Source organism: Protomyctophum parallelum (assembly GCF_964188405.1).
Source record: "Protomyctophum parallelum genome assembly, chromosome: 20".
Classification (NCBI taxonomy): Eukaryota; Metazoa; Chordata; class Actinopteri; order Myctophiformes; family Myctophidae; genus Protomyctophum; species Protomyctophum parallelum.
The window spans coordinates 14,069,603-14,095,461 of record NC_139718.1 but is presented as its reverse complement, the minus strand read 5'-3'; the positions used below and the strand labels follow the sequence as shown (position 1 = coordinate 14,095,461).

The following is a 25,859-nucleotide window of genomic DNA, read 5'->3' as shown; positions in this document are numbered from 1 at the left end:
GGTGCACGCATGCCTTTACCCTTTGATGTCGCCGCAACTTGACCTTCAGAAGAGATGATTTTGTAAAATGTATTTTTTATGAGGTGTTATCCAACTTGTGTTGATTTCTACAGGCCCCCAAAACTCTGAAATAAACCCATCCATAGATAGGCTAATGCCTATGAATTCTGTAATGTCTGTACTTGACCAAGTGCTATTGTCTGTTTGGGTTGTTCCCTCACATGCATGACTTGTATTTTCATATGATCAGAAATAACTAACAGAATGTGCTTTCTGATTTGTTCAGTTTATTTTGTAAATACTATTTTCTCCACTTCCACAGCTTTCCCACAAAAAAAAACTAAATATAGCATCATTAACAGGTCAAAGATTCATTATTTATTTTTATTTTTCAGAACTATAAAGAGTTTAACAAAGACTTAATTCTTTCCATTTGGACTCCCACATTTAATCTCTTCTTGGCTCCATTCCCACCCAAATTCTCCCTCTCCAGAGTTGCAGGGTCTATTGGTTCTTCAACGAGGTATACAGGCTATAGCATGATTGATCTTCGTCTCAAAAAGCACATCACTGACGTTGCACAAGGAGCAATTTTTATTTTTTGTTCAGAATTGTACCAAACTAGACCTGTTCATAGAAGACGTTAACATTTAGCAGACTATGATACATGTCATGACACATGCTTTCACCTTAATGACCTGAAACAACATGCACGTTTTGCCAAGACTCAGATTGAATTGATACAAAGACGAGATCGAAAATACGCCGACATAAAGTAGGCCTACAAGGAGCTTGTAGACCAGCCAGGACAGTCGTACGATGTATTAATCAGACTCAAATCAAGCGTTTGTTGCTTTTCCTTCTAGATAACATTTCAATCAGCCATCGCTTATTTACCGTATATACCAAACTTGAAATGGAAACCTTGCATTACATGAAATAGTTAAAGATCATCTCTTTAAGAATAAGAACAAAACAAATTCAGTCATTCAGACTCCATTTATGTTTATTTAAAGAAATGTTTTATTTGGAATCTTAAAAAATAAAAAATAAAAAAAGTAAAATACAATTAAAACATTTAAGAAAACATTTCAGTCCAGATCAAAGTAAAAATCCTCCTCCTCCTCCTCTCCACTTTCAGCCGATTCTGAATCTGGTCTCGTCTCCTTGACCAGGAAGGAATTGTGTTCTAGTAGATAAGGACAGCATCAGTTTAACATTGCTCATTTTAGTGAGTCTGTAACATATGTAGAATTCCAGGAGTTTGATATAGATTTCTGACAGACTGATAAAAATCTGACAAAACACTTCTACCTGCTACAAATTTATATTGGACATTTTCTTTCGAAAAACCCACCTCCAATAAGACGTCTTTTCTCAGATGGTTTCACTTTGATATCCTGAAAGAGGAAACGTACATTAAGAACTTAGCATATGATATTCAATTGAAATAAGTATGCCTCTGAATTCAATTTATACATCATAAAAAAACAACAACGGCAATTAAGCTAATGGAAGTAATTTTCAGCGAGCAACACCAGGATGAGATAAATGTATATGATAATTCTTATCATCATAAAGTTGTACCTTTACAGCACAGCAGACATTAGCCCGGAATTTCTTCATTCGTTTTTGAAGTCGATAAACAGAACGGTCATCATTATCCCTTCAAATGGAGAGAAAAGTTAAAACATTGTAATCATGTCATTAACCAACTAGATTATCCAGCTCCTCCCCATTGCACATTTTGGACTGACTGATCATATGTAAATGGCTTATAGTAGTCAGGTGGTTATATGTATAAAGATAAATTCACCCGATTCAGCGCTCAAGGGGATTTTTTTTTGTTCACCAGTAAAGTAAAAAAATCTAAATTATATATGCTTTTACACCACCGAAAGTCAGCACTTAGATAGAATTCAGCTTCATTCACCTGTCAACAGACCCCAACATATCTTCAGTGATGTGGTGACAGCGAGGGGTCTTTACTGTAGGGAAGACTGATGATGATGATGTCCTCGGGGTCACCGACCCTAGACCTGGAAACACAAACTCGTCGTCCGACTCGTCAGAAGGCAAGGTGGCAGGGAACTGTGTAGCAAGACAGAGAAAACGTTCACATCATATACACACTATAATAACTACAAGAAAGAGCTACTTTGTTGTTGTTTTTTAAATACCTGGTACACATTAGCAAACATTGAAGCATTAGTGAACGCATCATCATAGTCTTCTTTGGGCATGGACTTAATAAGATGACGAACTTGCTGCTTTCTCTTCAAGGTTCCAACTCCGGCAGTTATCTTGGGAGGTTCTGGAAATGGGTCGACAAGAGGCACAAACAGCAATATCATCTTGCCAGCTCCTCCATGTCCTTTTTAGAAACATCTTATCATTGCAGTTTGCCGTATGATAAATTAAGTCCAGCTGCAATGGGAGGTCTCTCTCCCTCACCCTCTCAAAAGGAGGCTGGTTGGGTCTCAGTCAATCATACCATCCAGCCCCCTTGGGCTACGGGATCTAAATGCACCGGCACTACCTTGCGTTGGCTCTCGCGTAGCCAGAATGTTGCCTCTCGCAATTTCCAAATGCTTCCGTCATATAGTCTAGAGCAACGGAAGCTTTATCATGAGTAGACGATAAAGCGGAAGTGGAGACTCCTCCCCACTTCTGTTTCGTCTTTACAGTCCCACAGATTTATCCTAATAAAAATAGAAATTACCTAAGCATATATAGCTTGCTGCTTAGCAGAAATGATCGGAAATGGCAGCTTCCTTACTCGGATTTCGGGTGGTGTAGTTCCACTTCCAGACTATAGTTTTTTCTCACCATCATAGGCCTAGAAATTAACAATGGATGTCCAAAGATTTGATCAAATCACTTCCTATCAAGAAGTTGAACAGTGCAATTAAATCAGCAAGTCCCTATGAATAATAGGTCCCTGGAACAAAATATTTTGAGCTGGGGACCACAGCCAATCATTTGGGGTTCCTTCCTTGACTTTAAAAAAAAAGAAAATCAGCCTCACCCTGCTTCAATAAGCAAACTAAACCACCTGACTCAAACAGAAACACATACCCGTCTCATTTACAGGTTCTTTCTTCCTGGAGGTTTTGGTTCTCTTGGTTCGGCCTGTGATGACGACTCCCTGCGACATGTGCTCTCTCTGGCACTCTTCGGCAGAGCGTGTTGCAACCATCTGAGCCACATTATCCCAGAAACTTCCCAAATGATTTGGGAACAGGTTGACAGCCCTACACAACACACAGTCTTAGGTACATACTTAAGTGAACAGTGTTGGTCTGCAAAAATGGCGACTTCAACCAACAAACATGATGCAGTCATTCACCATTTACACTTTCGTAAATGACACATGTGAATAAAACATCTGCATGCCTTTTATCGTTTTGATCCAGTGTGCAAATCAATATGAACAGGCACACACACACTAAACAATTTATAGTCATTATCTGGGACACAAAGTAGAGACTCATGAGGCTCCAAATGAATGGCCATTACGTTGTTCAATAGGCTCATTTCTCAGGAACATGAGAAAATAATTGTTGAAGAACTTGTGAATGAGACCCATCTCTTTCTGTGGTTGTAAGAAAAACTTACTTTTTCAGCCTTGCCAGCTCTGCCTCAGACCACTGGTCCTCATCATCCTCCTTTACTTTAGCGTTGTTTACATCTTTCCTGGCCTTCGATCCAGTTTCTCCGAAAACTTTGATGCCATTCCTCTGGCTGTGTGGTGGTGCCCAAGAGTCAGCATCGGAAGCTTTGGTGCCCTTTCTCTGGCTGTGTGGTGGTGCCCAAGAGTCAGCATCTGAAGCTTTGGTGCCCTTTCTCTGGCTGTGTGGTGGTGCCCAAGAGTCAGCATCTGAAGCTTTGGTGCCCTTTCTCTGGCTGTGTGGTGGTGCCCAAGAGTCAGCATCTGAAGCTTTGGTGCCCTTCCTCTGGCTGTGTGGTGGTGCCCAAGAGTCAGCATCTGAAGCTTTGGTGCCCTTTCCCTGGCTGTGTGGTGGTGCCCAAGAGTCAGCGTCTGAAGCTTTGGTGCCCTTCCTCTGGCTGTGTGGTGGTGCCCAAGAGTCAGCATCTGAAGCTTGGTCACTAGTGGGAGGATCTGAGCTGCCTGGAGGATTGCCTTTTATGGTAGACAGTCTCTTTGGGTTTTTAGACCTCTGCCTTGAGCGGCGATTTGAGTTGGCTTCAGGTACACCGTCTGTATACAATGTGGGCTGCATGGCCGTAATTCCTGCAATAGATGTTGATCTGCGAGAAAAGCCCTCTGGGATGCTCAAGTCAGTGTTCAGCTGCTCGTTGAGTCCTCCAGTTTGTTTAGCAGGTTTGGCCCTGGCTCCATTATAGTGGCGAGGTGGCGGTTTTACCTTTCTTAGTGGAGCCATCTCACTGGCGTTTGACACTGTGTCTTCTATATCCAGAGAAAACACATAGTGAACCAATGAGTAACAAAGCCTTAATTCATACAGTCTAGTATAGTATAGTCTAGTTTAGTCTCACACAAGTTACAACCATTGAAGAAAACATGTACTTTTGAGTGTGGATCTAACATTGGTAAGTTGATCCGTCCATTCGCCCAAACAAAACATCTTGGACACTACTGGCTGAATTAGCATGAAACTTGCTGTGCACCGTCATTGCACCAGAGCATGAGAAAGGCCCCATAGCCTTTCCTATAGCACCACCCATGGGCACAAAAAAATAATTTTAGAAACCTACGTACAGTCCTTACAAAGCAATATTCAACTGACAATATGCAGGTTTGACTAATGAAGTATTAAAAATACACCCAATATCTGACATTATACAAGGCTACTGTACTTCCATGCATGCTTACCTTCACGGTTGGACCGGGAAACTGTTACCTCTGCCTGAACTTCCTGCAAAAAGACGTTGAAATAAGTCAGTAAAATAAGTAAATTACATCAAGCGTGTGTTATGGCTGGCTCTGGGGCCATAACGAAGAAGGGGAAACCACACCGGAGGACAAAAAAATAAGTATTTTATTTGATACTCTTAAATAGTGTTTGGGGAGGACACTGGCCAGGTGTCTCCCCTTCCACTCATCATCTCTGTCTCCGCCCTCCAACACTGCAATGGAACCGTTAAAGGCACAGCCACACATGCACACACAGAACCCCACATAGTAGACTAAAGGCCCAGGGGGGGGTCACACGTGTCTAAGAGCATAGTGTTCAATGTCAAGGTATTAGTAGCTTACTGGGAGAGAGACAGTTGTCTCATAGGAATCATGAATGGTCATGTTCATGTCCTTGTCCACGATGACCCGCCCACCTCTCCAATAATCTAGAGGGGTGATTATCACACGGCCACTTCGGGAGGTCTTCGCAGAGGACGTAGTCTTACGTCGTAGGTCATACGCAAGTGTACAGGTGACAGCTGGAGAAGAGAAAAAATATATATAAACTGTACTACTACAATACCAGTAGCAGAGTCTCCATCTAATTCTAAAAGGTTCTTGAGTTTCAGAATAGAATTCATGATTTGAAGTGTGATGTCATTCTTTTAACATAAAATTCACGCCAGCATTAATTAATCCCTCGATAACGTATTGCCAAGGTTTTATCGCGCGTAACACTTACTTTGAAGAGCCAAATATCCGTAACCGAATGTTACAATGACAAACTGCAGAGGACTGACCTAATGCTTCCTTCAATGCATGAGGAGTTAAAGCTTCTTTTCACCTGACAGGGGAGTTTCCCTGGCCGGACGTACCGTGTGGAAGGAACACGTTATTCCGGCCAGTTCCTTTCCCCTCCATCAGGCACCCCGGCTGGCCAGGGGGAGGTAGTTTAGAGACCAGGATTACTGCATGTTTTTTGTGAGGGTACCTACCCTAGGGGACACTGGGAGAACATGCAAACTACACACAGAAAGGCCCTTTCGCCAGCCCCACCTCGGGCAGCAATGTGATATAATCAATAATTGATGCCCAAATATAATTATATAGAATATACAATTATAACACTGGATATGAGATATATATACAGTTCTAAAGGTTGTGCAGTAATATAGAAAAGTGTGATGCAATGCATGGTAGAATCAATTCGAATCAAATTTTGAGGGCAGTGCCAAATGCCAATTCACATCACTAATGTTTTACTTTATGTCAACAGCAGTGTTTCATACTGGGTGTGGGCAGCTACTGGGAAGTGGAGGGAAACTCTTGGGACTGGAGGTTGATTGCTGCAGCAGTCTGGATAACTTGGAAGGGCTTCAGTGAGCTGTGCTACAGTGAACGCCTGTGTGTCTTGTCCTATTACATGGAATGAAGTCTGGCACACTGAACAATTAGTTCAGATGAACATGTGTCTATCTGTACTTACCTGTGCGGCGAACATTTGTCCTCTGCGGTTTCACAGTCTGGTTGACAACTTTACTGCTCTTCTCTCTGCGACAGGAATCATCATTAACAGGATTAATAACTGGTAGATCAGGAGCCAGTGTCATATATATATATATATATATAACACTATATGCCAAAACACTAGTCAATTAACAAAATTACACTATTCCTGGATACATGGACTGAATTCAACTTACCGTATTGATTCTGACTTGAACTTATCATAAATCATTCTCCAGTCTTCAGGGAATCCATCAGCAAACTTCTTTAAAAGCCACCGTGGTAATTCTATAGGACAAGGACAACATATCATAACTTATTTCATTCACTATATGCATCCACTTTGCTGTCACATTTCATTGGTGGGGTTTTCATTTTTGCACGACGTAGTCTGAAATGTTCTTAGCCGACTTACCAGAGTCCATCGACATGGCCATCCTGCCCACCAAAATGTACGTGTTTCCAGAGCTCGTCTTGAGCACAGTATTGGAAAGCCTCTCCACAATGACACTACTATGCCAAGGCTGCTTGTCGTCCCTGTGAAGGAAATATACGTAAAAATGTGACTCTCTCCACCCTGCCTGTTGTGGCTGCAGCTGGGGTAGGGCAGAGCTGGAGGGATCATCACCTTGTGGTGTGGTGAGGGATACCAGGGATCCCTCAGTCCACTCCAATCATCATTAGCAAGCAGCCCAATTAGAATATCAAACAGTAGTGCTTTCTCAACGTTCGGAATGGAGCAGATACATTTTAGTAAAAATACGTTAAGAAATGAGCAAAGTAAATATAAAGTTAAAACCCATGCATTGATGAGCGGAGACCCACAGGGCTCTATAGGACTTTTTTATGTGTTTGCTCTACATTGCATATCTGCCATTTTCTGCCAAGATATTTAAAGATCAGCCATTTTCAGCAACAGTGTTCTCCAGTATACAGAATTATCCTGGGGTTTAAGTGTTTAAGTCTGTAAGGGGCATGAGGGAAATTGGAACTTTTCATTTACAAACTACATTACACGCACCCATGAACTGCCAATCTATTTTCAATAATTTACTGATCACATGATGAATTGAACAATGTGGACCCTGTTGTAAACAAGTGTAATGCTTAATTGGGTCGTCCACTCACAGTTGACAGTCTTTGTATTGAGTTTGTGCTTAAAATGTACTGTAAATTCTACAAACTGTTAATAAATATTTCAATCAATCAATCAAAAACAGGCATTTAGCCTACATGTTTGCAGGCATTTAGTGACACCACACTGTACAGCTTATGTGTGAATAGTTTGAACGTAAACAAGATACTATCAAAGGGAGTTTAATTTACTATACTTACTTGAGGATTCCATCAACATACAAGCCAGCAGAGTTAGATTTCAGCATCCACCTTGTTAAATAAACCCCAATGACCTACAAAGCAGGGGGGGAAATTGCTCACCAAATGTTCCAATAAGACAGATTTTGCACTCAAATTGAAATATGAGCAGTTGGCCTGACCAAAAAGCATTTTAATTGTATAATATATATATATATATATATATATATAGTTAATTTCTGGAGTAAATAGAGCAGGATATTAGGCTTGTGGATGCATTGTGATTTACAAATAGAGAATTGCCTACAGGTGTGCAATTTTATTTTCACAAATCAAAGATGTGTCTTTTAACCCATTCTGACCTGAGATCAGATTCACACGAGGTTTCCGCCGGACACACACTGGTCTGACGAACCCATTCTGACCCGAGATCAGATTCTAAAAATGTCAGTCGTTCTTCGTTTTTTTTCAAAAATAGCAGACCTACAAGCTCGTATCGCGCCACTCGGTGGCGCGATATGAGCTTGTAGATCTGCTATTTTTAAATAGCTAAAGCATAACATGATGCCGACACCAAAATGGGTGCCCGGTCAGAATGGGTTAAACACGTCAAATGTTGAATGGAATTTCTCTACAATTAAAAGAAAATTAAGACCCTGGTGAGCAGTTCCTTAAAATCACAGTCTACTCACCTTGCCCTTTTGGGGTCTCTTTTTGGAGGGCTTTGCAGGCCATTTAAACACACCCTCAGGCTTTTTCCTGAAGCAGATGCTTGGTGAACTGACGAGAAGTGGGTCCACCATAACAGGCTGGAAATCCTCACCAGGGTCATCTGCTCCTTCCAATTTGGACTCACTGATGGGATCAGCACTTCCAGGAACACATCTATCACCCATGGATGATTTGAGCTCGATCACATCCTTATGAAAGGCTGTGGAGGTTGACCTGTCCTGTGGCTGAAAGGGACCTACGGAGAAAAAAAAAAGAAAAACACCAAGCGTTAATTTTGTTTACTTAAGCTGGATTTGCGACTTCAGCTTTAGCACCACACCACATGAAAAGATCTGTTTCCATTAAAATAAAAGCACTCCCTCACAGAATGGAGGAAAGCATCTGTGTGAAAGTCACCTCGTGCCATGCTGCAAGCGTGTACATCTGCTATTTTTGAAAAATCTTGAAAAGTGATTTAGAAACATCCATTAGGACCCGAGGCTGATTCTACAATCCAATTGTGCTCCATTTAAAGTACCATTCTGTATCTGGGCTACAGTCTCATCATCTATCTATAAATGCACCATGTCTCTGTCTCTCTGTACAGCTGTAATGCACGTAACTTGAGAACCGTTCGCCCACTTCAAATTCGACACACATTCCACACCACCACAGGGAGTGCAGTGCCCGGTGTCGAGTCGGTCGGACCCATGGTTGTCCAGAACCACCACAAAAGGCCTTTGCCCGGGCTCTGGACAGCCCCTGCTCAGGGACCACACACACACGATACATCTTGTATGCCACAAGTGGAAAGTTTGGCCTACGGGTGGTGCTACAGGAGGCCATAGGTTCACCAAGATCAGTAGGGTTCAGACCAGGGGGGCAGTCAGCCAGATATTTCGTGAAGCCTCATTTGAAATCGGTAGTTCATAATAATGGCCTGTTGTGGCGCTGGACTGGACCCAAAAAGCCCCATAGCTCCATAGAGGCCCATGTATTTTGGCCCAACTTCACCTAGACTGTATTACCTTAATAAACATGGTCATGAATACTTTCTTCTTCCAGTCACTAGTTTAAAGTCTCATTTCTAATGTCATAATATTCTTTTTGGAAAATTATGGTCCCATTAATTAAAAAAATGACCATAAACTCGCGTATGTTCTGAGGGGCGTGGCTACCGTTACAGTCTATGATCGGGATTCCCCTCCCACTCAAGAGTCTTCTCCTCCCACTCGAGTCAAAATAAAAACCAACGGAGAAGGGGGGGAAGTCCCGCCTCGTTGTCTGGGCAGCCAATGACCAGCTGGTACAAAACGGAGCCAGCCAATGGCCAGCTGGTACCAAAAGATGGCGACTTACATCAGGAATTAGCATATCATTACAGGCTTCATTTTACGTTCATGTTAGACCCGGGGAACGCTTTGTCCATATTTTTTACAGTCTATGGTTCAGACTTATAGCATGTCATGTAGACATCACAATAGTTGCATTGCATGTAGTCATAGCACTTCATAGTACATATGTACAGTATAGTATATATGTATAGCGTCATTATATAGATATGTTCTAGTTACGTTCTTAGCTTACGCATGTTTCATGATAAATGGATTTTATATATGTGATGTATTCCTATGCTTTTTGTTCTTGCTTAATGTAAATCGCTCTGGATTAAGAGCGTCTGCTAAATGCCTAAATTGTCTGTGAGGCATGAAGGTGCCCAACAAATTCCATGGCAACCGAGCCAGTAGTTTGAGATTATTTATTTGATTGGGAAACAATTGGCCAGGTGGACTTACCTCGACATCCTTACGTTAGTGACATATTGTAAACATAAGAGGGATTTGACTTGAATGACAGAGGATTCATCCTAAGAACTCAAGGTCCAATCTTAAAATCCAGCAGTCATTTTAGTATTACATTGACATAATCTAACACTTAAAATCAGGCATTACATCTCCTAATACTCCCTCACCTCTCCGATGGATCGTTGTCATGCCGCATCCAGCTTTATGATTACGTCTATTCCTCTCGTTCTCTTTAATGTGAACAAAGAGCTTGGCTGGAGACATCTGAGGAAGCTTCTCCAATTTAACCCACAAACCTGTTCAAACAAACAGTAAACCAGAAATTATCAGTGAATTATTCCAGACTGACTATGGCATTGCTGTGTAAAAAGTCAAATAAAGTGATGTGAATAAATAAATATGAAGCATGGGGTTAACTAGGGAGTAGCATGAAGTAATTACTTCTTCACAAAATTAACTCACTTTTATTGGAAATGCATGTCTGTGGCAAGTTGTGGCAGAGAAGTGGGTCAGCTGTAACAGGTGTTTGGCTGTCAGGACCATCAGCTCGACTTGCAGTCATGTCCAAATTGTAAGGTAGAGCATTTCCTACAACACTGCCAAAACCCAAACCCATGGTGGTGGTGTCCGGCACATAATTCTCTTTATAAACAGCGGAGGTTGGCTTTTCCATTTGAGGGCAGCACCCTAACAAAATCAAACACAAAAGCAGATTGGACTCAAGTCAAGCAGACAGTCATTTAACAATTATATAAATATTATTTATGATAGTTAATTTCCCATAATGTAGTAAAGAAGAAACAATGATGCACCAGGATTTGCTGGACAAACAGACTGCGAGGATGTATTCGGTAATGATAACAATTGCATACAAAGCAGACATTCCACAATATTCTCACCTTGCCCCTTGATCAGTCTTCTCCTCACAGTCGAACTGCCAATATTTTTAAATTCCTGATCCCTCTTCAGGTCAAGCACTTCATCTTCAGAGACTTGTTTCTCACAGGAAAGATGAGGCTCTGTGAAACCATTAGTTATTATATTAAAGCTCAAATGTGATTCATATTGGCTTCCTGTCTACATGTCTTACACAGATGGCCAACATGAATAAATATTAAACATTATTGACAACTTACTGGGCAATAAATTAGACCCAAACGCAGGATGGTTTGAGGCGACTTCAGTGAGATGACGCTCCCTTTGAATTTGGGATTTCAGCTTTGCAAAGACCTTGGCAGGAGAGTCATGTTGTGTCATAGTGCGTCGCATACAGTTTGTGGTTTTGGGGGGAGGCACAAGATCTGTATTGTAAGTAAATGTCCCATCATCATCATCATCCATGAACACAGATATAGTTTCACTGGACATATCTGGAGACTGAGAGGCCATTGAATCTTCATTTATATGCTGGTTGGGGGTCGTCCGGCTTCCCTGAAGCTGCCTGAAGTTCTTGTCCGGTGTGATTGTTGGGTACATGTTCAAAGTCTTTGTTGTGTCTCCATGGAGGGAACATGGAACATATGACAAGATAAGAACCCTTTGTTGCTCAATGCACTTTGTAGCTACTCCCTTCCTTTACATCATAAGATTGAGTCCATGTTCGCCCGAACGTCGATACCTGCAAGTGACAATGGCACGGTGAAATATTTTTTCAAATGTATGCTACTGTGCATGTGGACTGCTCCACATGTCCACATGCATCTGAACCCATTTTAACTATGGTCTACTGACAAACTCACTTGTTGGGGCGATCGATCGATAGAATACTTCCAAGGGGGCTTTGATTAGGCCTAGCCCAAACATTTAGATTCTCGTAGAGGTTTTTTTTCGATTCTGACGAATCTCTCTACGCTTATTTTTCAATCAAAAAAGGTATTTGAATCCACTCTGTTTCGGAATCCTCCATTGTAAATGCGCAACAGAACATTGCCCGCGCCCCTAGCGGCCAGGGTTCTCTTGAGCATCTACAATGGAGAGAAACCCAAGATGGCTGCCAGATTCCGAGACAGAGTGGATTAAAATACATTTTTTATTGAAAAATAAGCATGCTCGGTGTTTAATATGGGTGCGCACAGATCACAAACAAGTGGGGCAAAATTTAAAGCAGCTTAGATTTTGCATTTGTACAAGGTAAGAGTGATTTTGAGGCACAAACGTTCCTTTTCGACGTTAGGGGCGGGGTTAACGTAGAGAGATTCGTCAGAATCGAAAAAAACCTCTACGAGAATCTAAATGTTTGGGCTAGATTAGGCCTACTATAACAGTTGCAAATAGTATAGTGGTACGATTATGCAATGGTGCTAAAATGATAACACAAAAAGCCCATAAGGGCTTGTTTCCATTGTGGTCCTATGTATTGAATTCATCGGAGAAAGCGAACTAGCTAATTGGTTAGCATACCTCAACTCTCCCAGTAACGTAGCCCTCCAAGCAGAACCCAATGCTACTGAAGTTTCTGACATTTGTTCGACCCAGTGCACTTATCAAAATTTCAGAAAAGCTTTATGTGGGGTCCCGAAAGGGGCTACCAGTAACGCAGCTTTATAGTTTAATTCGCGTGTAAAGTTCGAAAACAAAATAATATGCTATTCGCCACCGCTTCATGCAAATAGAGGTAAACAATTCTTACCTTATGCTATGAACACAGTTGATCTATTCTAACCAATTCGAAGCATCGCGACTTTGCTAAGTTTGCTTGCTGTTAGCAGATAAGTAAGCCTGGGACCGAGGCTATGCTAGCCTGTTAGTGGTTGTGTAATTTACACTTGAGTGAGTACACAGTCACTCACACTGGATTTTTAAATGGCATAACAAGCTACGCTATTGGCTCGTGAGAAGGAGACGACACTTCCTGGCGTAGAATGCGTCACCACCCCTTTGTGTACCATCATTGATCGAATGAATACTTTACTTAACATTTTGCAGAAAAAAGCGCAGGAGAGTAAAATACAAGATCTGCTAAGAGAATGTATTTAAACCTACCGGTATAACACTATGATTTAAACCCAAGTAAGCCTATGGCTTGTTCCCATTTGGGTCCTTTTGTACTCAATTCATCGATCATGTCCAAGTAAAAAGTGTGTTTCCGTCAAATAAAAAAGCTCCGATTTGATTCAAATAAGTCCATTGAACAGATTGTGAATGTCTTACTTTTTAGTATAGCATGAGTGTAACTGAATATTAGAGTCCGATCATATGGCATTTATTTAGGTGAGAATCCACACAATAAAATGAAACATTGCCGTTCTTGAATGTGCCTCCGGGGGAGGCCTCCTCCCACAGCCAGTGTGATTGCAGCACTGCGCATGTCAAAACTCGAAGTCAAATTTTACCCTGTTGTTAGTTAGCAGCAACAACAGTGGCAACTTTATTCGGTTTAGTTTACATTTACCTATGCTGTAAATGGTTTAGCATGTTTTAATACTTAATGAATACAAATCGGACAGTTGTAACGGTGACACTGACGTGTCACCATATTAATTTAAAGCGAAACATTTCACGAGCAGCTGCTAGTGAAGTGATGCAACATGGCATCTCATGCTGTCAACCGTTGTTTGTTCTCGATCTTCAGGAGGCAGCGACCTAAAGATGACCACGGAGGGCTCACCTTCAACACGTTGATCCAAACAACTAGTAGTTCCTTTAGCATCTGTAAGCAAAAGATCTCACGGAGCGATGGGATTCATGGGAACACTGCATGTCTTGTTGTTGACAGAGGAACGCGGACTTCAGGAAGTGGCCAGGGTGGCTCTTCCTGGGACAGTGTCTTCAGATCCGTGGCCCTCGGGCTGGGACTTGGTTCTGTGGCCCTTTTGAACAGGGACAAGGATGATGAACAAGACAGAGGAACCACAGACTCCGGTTCGATCCTTGAACGGTTTGTTCTGTCCGCTCAGTGTGCCTCTCCTTATAAACCAGACAGCCCCCGTTATAAATACAACTTTATTGCTGATGTGGTGGAAAAATCCACTCCTGCTGTTGTGTACATTGAAATTGTAGGCAGGTGAGTTACGCAAAAGGGGAATTTACATTGCATGTGGGTTAATTTTTTATTGATTCATTGTTTTCAGGTTTTTATTGATCAAAAAAGCATGTACATTAACAAATATTTGCACATACATGTAAAAAAGGATACAACATGAAAAGCTTGAGTGTATTTACATTTCGGATATGTGTTTGATTGTTTTGTTGTTGTTGTTTTGGGGGTGGGGGCCTGGATGAGGGGGGAGGGGTATTAAAGCTGAGTAATCCACAACAAGGGTGCATTAGTTCTAGTTTGGAAACACACTCAAGAGTTACAAACGGATAAAACAAACTTAAAAAGCTTTACCTGCGTTGTTTATACACAGGCATCCACTGTCTGGAAGGGAGGTGGCCATGTCCAACGGCTCTGGTTTCATTGTCAGCAGTGATGGTCTAATTGTCACAAATGCCCATGTTGTGGCCAACAAGAGGTGTGTCCGTGTGAAGCTGAATAATGGAGAGACGTACCATGCCACCGTGCAAGATGTGGATCAAGTTGCAGACATTGCCACAATCAAGATCAGTGCCAAGGTACAGCAATGAGCTACTTATCACACATGCAGTCGATATACAGTACACCATACTGTACATGGGCAACTGGCGCCCCCACCTTCACTTAATGCCAAAAAGGTTCATATCGGTTAATATTCAGCTGATACAATTCAAAAAAATTATGTCCATTGTATTTGCATTTAGGTTCATAAAGTTAACATAAGTATAACTAAATGCATGCACTTCATCAGTCATGATGAAGACTGCATAGGTTAGTCGTATTTGTATACTAGCACCTAATAAATAGGCTTAAATTGGCCGTGCTGCTCCAGTCCTCTCCTTCTGCAACATGTGTCCTTGTTCCTGTGATGCACCGGACCAGACGTTCCAGGCTTGAGACGCGTTGGTAGACTCCCTTTGTAAATAATTCAAAAATTGCAAAAGAAATAATTCAGGATTTCAATTCAAATATAGCTGAGCTTGTAGATCGGTTATTTTTGCTACGACAACAATGTGGCCCTCTGAGTGTGGAACTATAGTGGCCCTCTCCATCTTCAAAGTTGTCCCGCAGTATACCGAGACTGAGGATTTTACTTTGCTGTGTGAAAGGAAATGTAATGATTAATTCAGCACCCATTTTCCATAATATGACACTTCCCAAATTCAAGTGAACACAGCACACATACACAACAAGCACAGTAGTACTGAAAAAGGAGTCGCTGGTCTCTGGCTCTTTCTTTTTCTTTCACTCTGATTTCTCTTGTGTCTCTCTCACCTTCCCTCTTCTCTCTAATTTCCCCAAATTATCCAGTATCATTGATTGTTGTTATTGCTTCTACAATGTTGAGGAAATGACATGCTTACTGTGCATTCTCTAGTCTATACTATATCAGTATTTGTTCAATACTGGTGTTTCTTTGAGTCTGATGTCTTTTACCCCCACAGGATCTATAAAGAAGATATTATATTATCTACCAAATAATTGTACTTTTGTGTACTCATGGTATGAAATGTAAAGATTATGAATAAAAAAATATATTAATCTTGAATCTCTCTTTTCCTCTCCCCCTCCTTGCATAGCATCCCTTGCCCACCCTCACCATTGGGCGGTCCAATGATGTGCGGCAAGGGGAGTTTGTGGTTGCCATGGGCAGCCCATTTTCACTCCGGAATACAATTACATCCGGAATTGTCAGCTCAGTCCAGAGAGGCAGTAAGGAGCTCGGCCTGTCCAACTCCAACATGGATTACATCCAGACCGATGCTGCCATCGATGTAAGCATTATTTTTGTTATATCATCGCTCATTATTATTGTATAAATATATCATAAAAACCATAATTTTTTGGGTAACTATATTTAATTACCATTTACTAATGGTAAAAAGAACATGCGATCCAATGGATATAATGTAGCTTTATTTAGTCACAAGCTCGTTAATACTCTTCATTGAATCAATATTTATAAAATATTCAGAAATTGATAAATTAGATGATTTGCAAGCTCGACACGTTGAGCTTGTGAATCAGTTATTTTGCAAGACACCCTTGTACGACGAAGTAAGGCATTCATTCATTAAAAAAAGTTAAACAAATTTGGAGATATAACATTTATGCCAGACAACAACGATAAGCTATATTGGCTGTCAATTTGCTCTTGGGTTTATATGTCCACATTGTCTTATTACGGCTTTCTTGTTTGCACACTGCCTGTCATGAGGACGTTGAAAATAAGGACTGATGCGTTTCAGAAACTGCTCTTGAGTTATACCAGAGTCCATTGTTGATTTACATGTGATTGATTTATGTCTTCCAGTTCGGCAATTCTGGAGGTCCCTTGATTAATTTGGTGAGTCACACAATAAATTTCCTCTCAGTGATCAGCTGATCACACTCAAAAAAGTATGTTCAGGATGCTTTCCTTTATGTTGACATACTTTACAGATAGTAAAGTTACTGATATGGCAATGATTGATTTCCCAAATTGATCGGATGTTTTATAATTATTTGTTATTTAAAGCAATAATGGGGTCCTCTTGATACCTGGATACCTTGTTGAGAGTTGATAACTGTGCTTTAATACAGATAACCTTAACATACTGCTAAAGCACACATGAACTAAGATCTGAATTCTACCATAGTTTGTTGTTATTGTTGTTTGTTAGGAAACGAATAGAGTAACACAATTAAAGCTAAAATATGGTAGGCTCACATATAAAAATGTTCAGTACTTTATCAGTTAGTGCTCAAAACGTAGTTATAATAACAAGTATTAATGCTTGCTGTAAAGCAATAACTCTGAAAGAAATAACTTTGTCTCATCACTTCTAAGGATGGTGAAGTTATTGGTATAAACACCATGAAGGTGACTGCTGGGATCTCCTTTGCCATACCCTCTGATCATGTAAGACAGTTCCTGGACAAAGCCGCAGACAAAAACAGTAAGAATACTATAATTTCTCTATAAACATTTTCATTTTGGTTTTAAGTTCCTAATGTTTTTATTTCTTTTATATATTTGTATTAGTTTTTTCTTTCTCCAGAGTTTCTGATGTTTTTACATGTTGCCTTTTTGTAAGTGTGAATGAAAAAGACATTGGAAAACATTAAGTGCTTTCCAGAACCATCCACCCAGGTGGTAAAGATTTTCATGCAGTGTGGCTAGTAATAAACATTATATTGGTTGTAATATGTGAGTGCGCTCCCGGTGTGCATATCCGAATGCACCCACTATTAAACATAAATACCACAACTTATTTTTTGCATTCTTTCTTTCATTTGTTTCCTAGAAACAGAGACCAAACGCAGATATATTGGTGTGAAGATGTTGACCCTGACTCCAAGGTAAACAGTGATCAGTTATGGATTATCTTTGTATGGCACTACTGAACTGTGATTTCATCTGCTTCATTTTCTTGTATTATTGACACGTACGGGCCTTTTCTTCAGTATTATCGCTGAGCTGAAGCTAAGAGTCAAGAACTTCGCAGATGTTACACATGGAATTCTGATCGTTGAGGTCAACATAGGCTCCCCAGCCAAGAGGTAAATTACTGATTACTCACCCCATGGAGACTTGAATTTTTTTTGTTTTTGTCGCATTGACCAGCAATGATTCCCTATGGAGACACAAAGAAGACTCTTAGCCCTATCTTCCGCTTATTTAACTTACGGTAATTTAACTTATTTGCCATTTAATCAATCAAACCTTAGAATATTTGTCTTGTGTATTCAAATAGGAAACTATGGTGATTACATAGTTGAGCCACATTACTGTATTTCAGCCCAAGTTACTTTCGGCTATTTAGCGTCCTCTGGCATACAAAGTGACAGCCTCGTTTCAATAGAAGTCAGTGTCATCTCTTTAATCACTTCTGAAAACATACTTTTATATCAGTGTTTTACATTGTCTATTTGATCTAATTATTGCCTGTCTTTATTCATGCACATATCTTTTTATGCCCTTTGTTTTGCCTTTTTATTTTTACCTACTTGGGTTGTTAGAGGATATAACATTTTTGTCCAGACCCATCATTTATAATTGTGCAAAGTACAACCTCAAAGAAAGCTTTAATAGTGAGATGTTTACCATACATACAACTGCTTTATGGGGAAAAACTTGGCAATTGAACATGCACTAAACTGCTGCTAATTCACTGTCCTCTCACAGAGCTGGCATGTTGCCTGGTGACATTGTGGTGGAGATCAATGGTGCCAAGGTCAACACTAACGAGGAGATCTACAAGGCCATACACAGCAGCAACAATATCACCATGCTAGTGCAAAGACAACATGAGTTACTACGCCTACAGATCACCCCAGAATACCCAGAATGAGTAAGAAGGGACAGGATAAGGAAGTGTGTGTGAAGTTACTGTACGTGAAAAATGGAGACTGTGAAACGTGATGGTTACGATGGTTTGGAGACACTTTTTAAATGTAGTCTAATAAAAGCAAAATAGTATGTTCTCACCATGGGGTCCATTTGGACAGTGAAATGTTTTTTCTCATGGTTATCACTATGTAAAATGACAGTTGTGAACCTTTTTTAATGACAATTGCTATTATGGAGATGGTTATAGACATTATTGGAATACATTAGTTTTTGGACTAAACAAGCACCTGAGTTATGAAACCAGGTTTGAGTCTGTCTGCCAGCTAACATTTTGCATCTGGCCAAAAACAAGTGGTTGGTGAAATTATGTTTTTACTGAATAAGTGTTATTATAAATGTTTTATCAAAACTGGAACAAGGCAATATTATTCAAGACATTTAATGTTAGACAGCAACATGAAACAAGCAACAGAGACCCAACAGTGCAGTATGGACCAATGGTATAAAACTGACTTGAGAAATCAAGTTTGAGAACTGAAATACTACAAGCTGTGTTTTGCCATTGCTGAGCAGGCACACAGAACTATGATGATAATCACATTAGTAAATTATAAGAATTGTTATGAATTGCACCATGTATCTACCTGTACTGTACTAGAGTATGTAACATCAAAACTTGAATTTTCATTGTCAGAACAGTCAATCTTTCAGGAATAATGAAATATAACTTAAATAGTTACATTTGACAGCCATAATCGCAGCTTTCAAAAAGACAAAAGAAACCTCTGGTCAATGCACTGTCACACTTTCACTAATGTAATAAACTAAAGTGACATCTTAACTGCATAACCGTATTTATCTCAGACTGGTAACCATTAAATGGAGATATGGGACTGTTCAATATTTATGGGAGGGTTCCACTGACAGTGTTTATTTTTTGTCCAAGGGAGTTATAACATTTGGAAGTGAATTTAATGTACAGTACTTGCACACAGGCTTTATAAACCTTTCCATTAATACAAAAGTTAAATACAATTTTGGTGTAAAAGCTGATGGACTTACAGTAGGCGGGCTTCAAAATAAAACCAGTGTTGATCATACAAGTTTCACATCGCATTATCACAGCAAGTTATTTTGTATCTACAGGAAGTCAAATATTTATTGAAGCCATATTGATGCTGATGGAACAAAGAAGAAAGATAAGATTTTGACTTTGAGAACTGGAATAGAGAAGGGATGTTTAATGGTTAACCGTGCATGTACACAGAAAAACATTATAAAAATAAATCATTCTGGGATGTTGATTCAGCCCAACAGAGCACTTTGTCGTGCCCATCACAAAATAATAATCACTGCAAAGTCTAAGCTGAAGAAAGTCTTGTTTATCATTTATCATTATTTGATGGGGGACGTTCAATTTATCAAGAAAAATATGTCGCAGGTTGTACTGGTGTAATGGTTTTCTAAACCAAAATTAGACAGCCAAACCCCCATTAATAACAACTTGAGATTAGGGACATTACTTTCTAGCTCCAGATTTAATGACTCTTTTTGTTGACATAATTAAGGAGTAAAATGAAACATATGAGCAAAAATAGAAACATACATTGATTTACTTATTTCAACATGGTTGCTAAAGCACTGCATATAAAACCAAAATCACACTAATTGTGCTCAAAATACACTGACTGAATGCAAACTACATGCCACCGAGGCATGGTATCATAGCATCAGCACGTTGTTTGAGATACCATCAACATGAATGAAATACAAACATTCTTTAAAACTAAAATATAACAGCGAACAACAATAACAGGCAATGCTTATGATGGGTCAATTCAGAAGATTGCAACAGGCTTGAACACACAAATCCCTACTTTGCTACTGGCGGTGCTAAATAATTTCAACACATTAAACTAACCAAAGATCTGTACATGTAGATATACCGCATTGGCTGCTACTGTTCATTGGAGTGATGCGTCAAACTGGCCACCACATTGGTAGGGGCAAGCTGTGGCTCCAAATACAAGTATACTATGCCCCATGTACGCATGTTTGTGGAAGCAGGAGGTCTATCTACAATTAAAACCATCATAACTCGCTGAATTCTCAACCCATTTTAGTTTTTGGGCTTTTATGCCTTTCGACCGTAAGGTCCTTTATTATTATTTTTTTATTACATATTTCAGAAATGTAGTTGTTACACTTGATACTTGGTAAAATTTTAAATGTGAGTTTTCATACCAAAACACCTCACACAGATAGTAACAGTAATCGTTCTAAAACAAAAAAGGATTTTTGGCAACCGTCCCCTGCAAATATGGCAGTGACGTTGACAGACTACTCCAGTGGCCAATTCGGCATCTACATATTCATATTCATTCAGTCTAATTTTGTCTATTAAACTAACTAACTGCCGTGATGGCAGAACACCAGGAGGGTCACGCCTTTTTATTTAATAGTACTCTCTAAAGTCCTCCAGTGACCCCTCATTCTAAACATCGACCGGTCCCTAACATTCAGACCACCTTAGGTTTAAAAAAAAAAAAAAGTTCTGGACTAAAGACCTTTTTAGTACTACAACATACGAGTACAGGAGGACCACAAATAAAATAAAGTACGGTAGTTAAAACTGAGTCCTGTTAAAACTACATTTAAAAAGGCTTAATATATATTGCTGGTAATATTGTTTTTTAAGAAAATATAAATTGTGCGACTTAAGCTTACAATACACTGCTGGCAGTAGCACCAGGTTCTATGTGGCGATCTGCTGGAACAGGGTCATCTGTAGATGGCGCTGTGTGTGCCGTCTGAGAGAATACCTCGGGAAAAGACGAAATTACGACGAAATGGTGTCTTTTGCGCCCGAATCCCTTACACCAAAACCCAACAGCTGCTATGGTGTTCATCACGGTGGAATGCTGCAGAGATCACAGAGTGTGCACAGATGGCAGCCACACTACAAAAGTTTAAACTGATATAGACATAAATAAGGAACAGCAGGGTAGGACACACAGCAAAATCATTCAGGTTAATTTAACTCATAGTTGAATTAACGCAGAGGATTTTACGGTGTAGGGTGAGATGGGGGTTAGAAAAGGGAGTGTCAGGGATAAATTGTAGTGTCCGGTCTAGTCCAGAAGGAGGCAGGCTAAGCATCAACTCAGTTGACTTGGTCCAGAGCTCTGAGCAAATCCTCCCCCTGCAACAGGTGCTGGCGACCCTGTACAGGTGCGTTGACCTCATAGTCGTAATTGGTGAGCTGCGGAAGAGTGACGGGAGAGGACCCACCATCCGATGAGATGCCCAGGAGACGACTCACCAGGTCTGAGAATGAGACGAGTACGTTAGTCTGTCTTGTATGACTGGCTGCGTGTTTTCTGTGCCCAGGACTTGGTGTTTGTTTAGTGGTGGACTTGTTCTTTCTACTTTTAAATGTGAAATTAAATGCATAGTGATGTTAAGTGTCGGTGTATTTTGTTGAATTTGTTCATACACAGCCTGGGCAAGTTTGCAAGGATGGGATGGGCAGCCATAGCTTGCTGATGAGACAGCTTAGCCATTGTCATTGGGGCGGCAGTGGCTCAGGAGCCGAGCGGCCACTCGGGGACACAGAGTTCGATCCCGAGCTCCCCCAGAGTTAGTGTCAAAGTGTCCTTGAGCAAGACACTGAGCCCTAACTGCTCCCGATGAGCAGGTTGGCAGTGGCACCTTGCATGGTTTCCTCCACCATCGGTGTGAGTGTGTGTGAGAATGGGTGAATAATCATTGCAAAGCGTCTTGGTAGCTTAGTCATTATATTAGATTAGATAATGTTACATCACCAACTAAGGCGGGGCATACCTTTTCAAACATTGATTTCCAAAAAATGTCACATAATTAAAAATGTGTGTTTAAATGGACCTTTAACGTCCTGAGTCTACTCACTCACCTGTAGGTAGGAGCAGTATGGTCGTACGGGAGAGTGACTCTGGTGTAACAGTCTCATTCACCCTCAGCTTTTTCCCCTGTTCAGGCACTTCCTGGAGTAACGTGCCCTGGGAAATAACAGAAACTCAAGTCAGTCATCCAGCATTCATCACCAAGCATAAAAAGAGATGGCCTTTCAGCCATATTTAGACAACAACAATTATTTACCGATGCAACAGCCTCCCCGGCATCACCCAGTTTCCGTTTGCGCTGTACGTTCTGTGCTGCCAGCGTCCTCAGTAAAACTTCTTTATCCAACTGTGGGGTCCTGGAACAGAGGGATAGGGATTTTGACGTTAGGCTTCGGTGGTATGGCATCTCCAATTTCATGCCTTCCTGACATTTAATTAGTGTTAAACCTAAAAGTGTGTGAAAGAAGTCATTGTAGCATGTATGACATTGTCTAGCCTACAGTGCCGTTTCTAATACGCAATTAGCTTACTTTTATATGTATGACATTGTCTAGCCTACAGTTCCTACATTATATCGTAGTTCATGTTTTGGCAATCTAAATGTGATCTGCCCCTCCAAAGAGAGCATGTGCTTTGGAAGTCTTGCTTACCCCTTGGACAGCATGATCAAAGGATTGGGTGTAATTGGTGGGTCAGGGGGCACTGGGGCAGGGGCCGCTGTGTTCTTATCGGTGGTGGCGAGATAGCTGGTGACCTCCTGTGTAAGGTGAAGAAGGGAGCTCTCCGAGCATTTGACTGGGTCAGAAGGCGGAAGCTCGTCTGGGGACAGAGTGCGCAGCTGGAAATCATCGTCCATGGGGATGTACGGAGCCAACATCTCCAGGTCCAGGTCATCCATGGCCTTGGGAGGAGAAAAAAAACAAGGTGTTGAGCGTAAATATCAAGTATTACAATTTTGAATCTTAGTCAAAGGTGGGTCGTCATGTGGGTCCAGTACAATTGAAGGATGTGCCCTGGTTTCCTGGCATGGTCAGACTAATATCACAGCATCGATATTAGTCTGGAATCTGTGTGGAACCTGCATTTCCATGGGGAATGCCCCATGATATTTGCATGCTGGATGCTGATTGGTCCCCTCACTACTTCGGAGGGAGTGAAATCCAATCACAACTGAACAGTGCCAGACAAAATCTGGGGACATTTCTTTTTCTCCATGGCAGATTCGTCTGCTTTCCAGGCTACTGCCCTGGGCGACTGATGAAAAGATGGACATTCAACTGAAGTTGGCACAAAGACATAAAAGACACAAACACACACATTTGCTGGGTTCAGCTCCAATTTCTAGGAATCTAATATTCCATTCAAGCAAATGCCTCAGAACTGGTCCAAAGTACATTTAAGACTTGCTTTGATCTAAAACATTTTTATACACTGCAGTGAGTGAGTGGAACAAACTTCTAGCTGTGATTAAAAGTGTAACTTCTACCCACTAACTATATTTTATTTTTAAAACTGTGTTATTTAGATTATTTTCTACCAGAATCCAGTGAAAATGTTTCCAAAATATAACTATAGAAGAAAATAAACTTTTTAAACACTTCACGTTCAACCGCAACATGCATGAGTGAAGTTTGCGCATGGGCGTGCTCGTGTATTTCAACCGGAGCTCATTCCCATGCATGTGAGTACCCAGGCGCTTGTGTCTTTCATGAGCGTGTGTCGGAGTTTATGCTTTTGTTAAAATCAGATTTTAAGTATTTTTGTTGTTTTTGGATTCTTCATTCACCGTTAAGGAATATTTTACAAACTAAAATTCTCATCGTCTTCAAGACATCATTGGGTAAGTAAACAATAGTTAGAAAGACAATTCTTGGGTAAAGTATTGCACTTTGGACCTCACTTGGGTATTAGGATTAATTTGAGTTATTACATAGTTATGTCCTGTTTACAGACGTCGAGGAGTACAATGGAAATATACCGGTATAGGTCATTAATACAGTAGCTCCTGGTTCTGTACCTGTGTCGTGAAAGGGGTCTTGGGTTGTGTATCAATGGCAAACAGCTTCTCTACTAGGTCTAGTTTGAAATCTGAGCTCATGTCGGAGTCCATGGAGAAAAAGAAGTCCATCGGGCTGTCGGACTGCAAGGAAGGGGGACAATAACAAATCAATGTGCCATTCCCCTCTCAGAACCAGTCAAATATACAATCACAATTTAGGCATTTAGCAGACGCTAGTTAAACTAAAAGTGAAAATATTTTGTTAAATGAAACTAAAATAAAAAACTTAAAATAGAAATCATTTATTTAAACTGCGATGAACAATGCAAAATGAACTAAGACAATATAAATTGAAATAGAATTGCATTCTTTCATCCTACCCATTTTCTTAGCTTCTATAAATCAAGGAATTCATCATAATACCTGAAAACTAATACCAAAACAAAAACAAAATCAAATGTAAATAAAACTACTTACGCACTTATAAAACTAAAAGCTAATCAGAAACCGAAGAATTTAATAAAAGAAATAAACAAAAAACAGTGTGTGTGTGTGTGTGTGTATTTATATAAATACTGAAGGATAAAAAAATAGCTACTTAGAAAGTAGACTGTGACTGCTATCTTCGATAGTCTATTGCAGACAAAGCCCATGGTATGAACTCCAACAGTTCTTACTTCTGTGGAGCTCTGGCTCAAGTTTGGGCTTCCTGGCTTGCTGGAAGGAACTGCTGTGTAGGGCTCCATTTTCCTTGAGATGTTGCTGCTGGTAATCTGGGGAGGCTCACTGGGCGGCATGGGAGAGAAGGGCAGGGCCAGCTTGTCACTGGTGGCAGGCAGCATCACATCATTGTAGAGAGGCACCTCTTTGAGGAGCTGGGTCTCCGAGTCTGCAGGTAGGAGAGGCCAAGGAGAAGACAATACTATTATGATTTTGATATAGGTTTTGTTAGTGTTTGTTTTAAAATGTTTTTAAAGTATATTATTGTAAACATTAAAAAAAATCATAAATGAAAAACAAAAATGTCAAGAGAACATAAGCAATATCTAAGTAAAGAAAAGTAGTGAAAATGTCTTATCTACAAGCTTATGCAATGTGTTGTGAGCTTACAGATCGGCTATTTTCACATTATAAAACTTTAAAAAACATTAAAAGCACTGAGGTAGTCTCCTTAATGCCACTGTAAATTGAGCATAAATGTGCATTGAACATAAATGCATGCAATACGGGTCTAGAGACCTGGTCAGACCGGGTCTAATACATTTGAATTATCCTCGGTTCAGAACAGTTTTCCTCAATCACACTTCGAGCCAGGTCCAATTATCATCTGGTGCATTTCGGACCGGGTCCAGTCATTTTTAATTTTCCTGTCGCACGGACCAGTCCAATTACTCACGGGTCAGTTTCGGACCG

The 25,859-nt window shown here is 40.5% G+C and overlaps 3 protein-coding genes across 3 annotated transcripts in view; 1 reads left to right on the top strand and 2 right to left on the bottom strand.

Annotated features, from left to right (window-relative positions):
• Nucleotides 1-1,006: 1,006 nt before the first annotated feature.
• Nucleotides 1,007-12,951, bottom strand: LOC310877839 (uncharacterized protein). The gene is made up of 19 exons (XM_083791799.1): nt 12,848-12,951; nt 11,355-11,836; nt 11,118-11,237; nt 10,681-10,905; nt 10,386-10,514; nt 8,395-8,669; nt 7,724-7,797; nt 6,804-6,925; nt 6,586-6,676; nt 6,369-6,433; nt 5,243-5,421; nt 4,859-4,901; nt 3,619-4,432; nt 3,079-3,254; nt 2,181-2,314; nt 1,934-2,091; nt 1,588-1,666; nt 1,358-1,400; nt 1,007-1,189 (listed from the first exon to the last, which is right to left on the bottom strand). The coding sequence occupies exons 2-19, from the start codon at nt 11,692-11,694 to the stop codon at nt 1,092-1,094; spliced, it is 3,165 nt and encodes a 1,054-aa protein (XP_083647925.1). The 5' UTR covers nt 11,695-11,836; nt 12,848-12,951; the 3' UTR covers nt 1,007-1,091.
• Nucleotides 12,952-13,531: 580 nt separating this feature from the next.
• On the top strand, nt 13,532-18,916 carry LOC310878236 (serine protease HTRA2, mitochondrial-like). Its single transcript, XM_083792432.1, has 8 exons — nt 13,532-14,221; nt 14,568-14,772; nt 15,814-16,008; nt 16,548-16,580; nt 17,064-17,172; nt 17,521-17,575; nt 17,681-17,776; nt 18,402-18,916. The coding sequence occupies exons 1-8, from the start codon at nt 13,746-13,748 to the stop codon at nt 18,565-18,567; spliced, it is 1,335 nt and encodes a 444-aa protein (XP_083648558.1). The 5' UTR covers nt 13,532-13,745; the 3' UTR covers nt 18,568-18,916.
• A 73-nt stretch (nt 18,917-18,989) lies between these two features.
• hif1aa (hypoxia inducible factor 1 subunit alpha a) overlaps nt 18,990-25,859 on the bottom strand; it is a 35,945-nt gene continuing 29,075 nt past the window's right edge. Inside the window, exons 10-15 of the mRNA XM_083792431.1 lie at nt 25,124-25,335; nt 24,465-24,587; nt 23,098-23,348; nt 22,704-22,803; nt 22,498-22,603; nt 18,990-21,893 (exon numbers count right to left, since the gene is read on the bottom strand). Of these exons, the coding sequence (XP_083648557.1) occupies nt 21,730-21,893; nt 22,498-22,603; nt 22,704-22,803; nt 23,098-23,348; nt 24,465-24,587; nt 25,124-25,335 (956 nt within the window). The 3' untranslated portion in view covers nt 18,990-21,729. The remainder of the gene's footprint in view (nt 21,894-22,497; nt 22,604-22,703; nt 22,804-23,097; nt 23,349-24,464; nt 24,588-25,123; nt 25,336-25,859) is intronic.

Coding starts and splice junctions, on each gene's coding strand:
- LOC310877839 (XM_083791799.1), bottom strand. CDS start 11,694: ATGTACCCAACAATCACACCGGACAAGAACTTCAGGCAGCTTCAGGGA. Junction 5,422..6,368: donor GACAAATGTTCGCCGCACAG/GTAAGTACAGAT, acceptor TCTCTTCTCCAG/CTGTCACCTGTACACTTGCG. Junction 2,315..3,078: donor AGAACCTGTAAATGAGACGG/GTATGTGTTTCT, acceptor ACCCATTTCCAG/AACCTCCCAAGATAACTGCC.
- LOC310878236 (XM_083792432.1), top strand. CDS start 13,746: ATGGCATCTCATGCTGTCAACCGTTGTTTGTTCTCGATCTTCAGGAGG. Junction 14,773..15,813: donor CAATCAAGATCAGTGCCAAG/GTACAGCAATGA, acceptor CTCCTTGCATAG/CATCCCTTGCCCACCCTCAC. Junction 17,173..17,520: donor CAAAGCCGCAGACAAAAACA/GTAAGAATACTA, acceptor TTTGTTTCCTAG/AAACAGAGACCAAACGCAGA.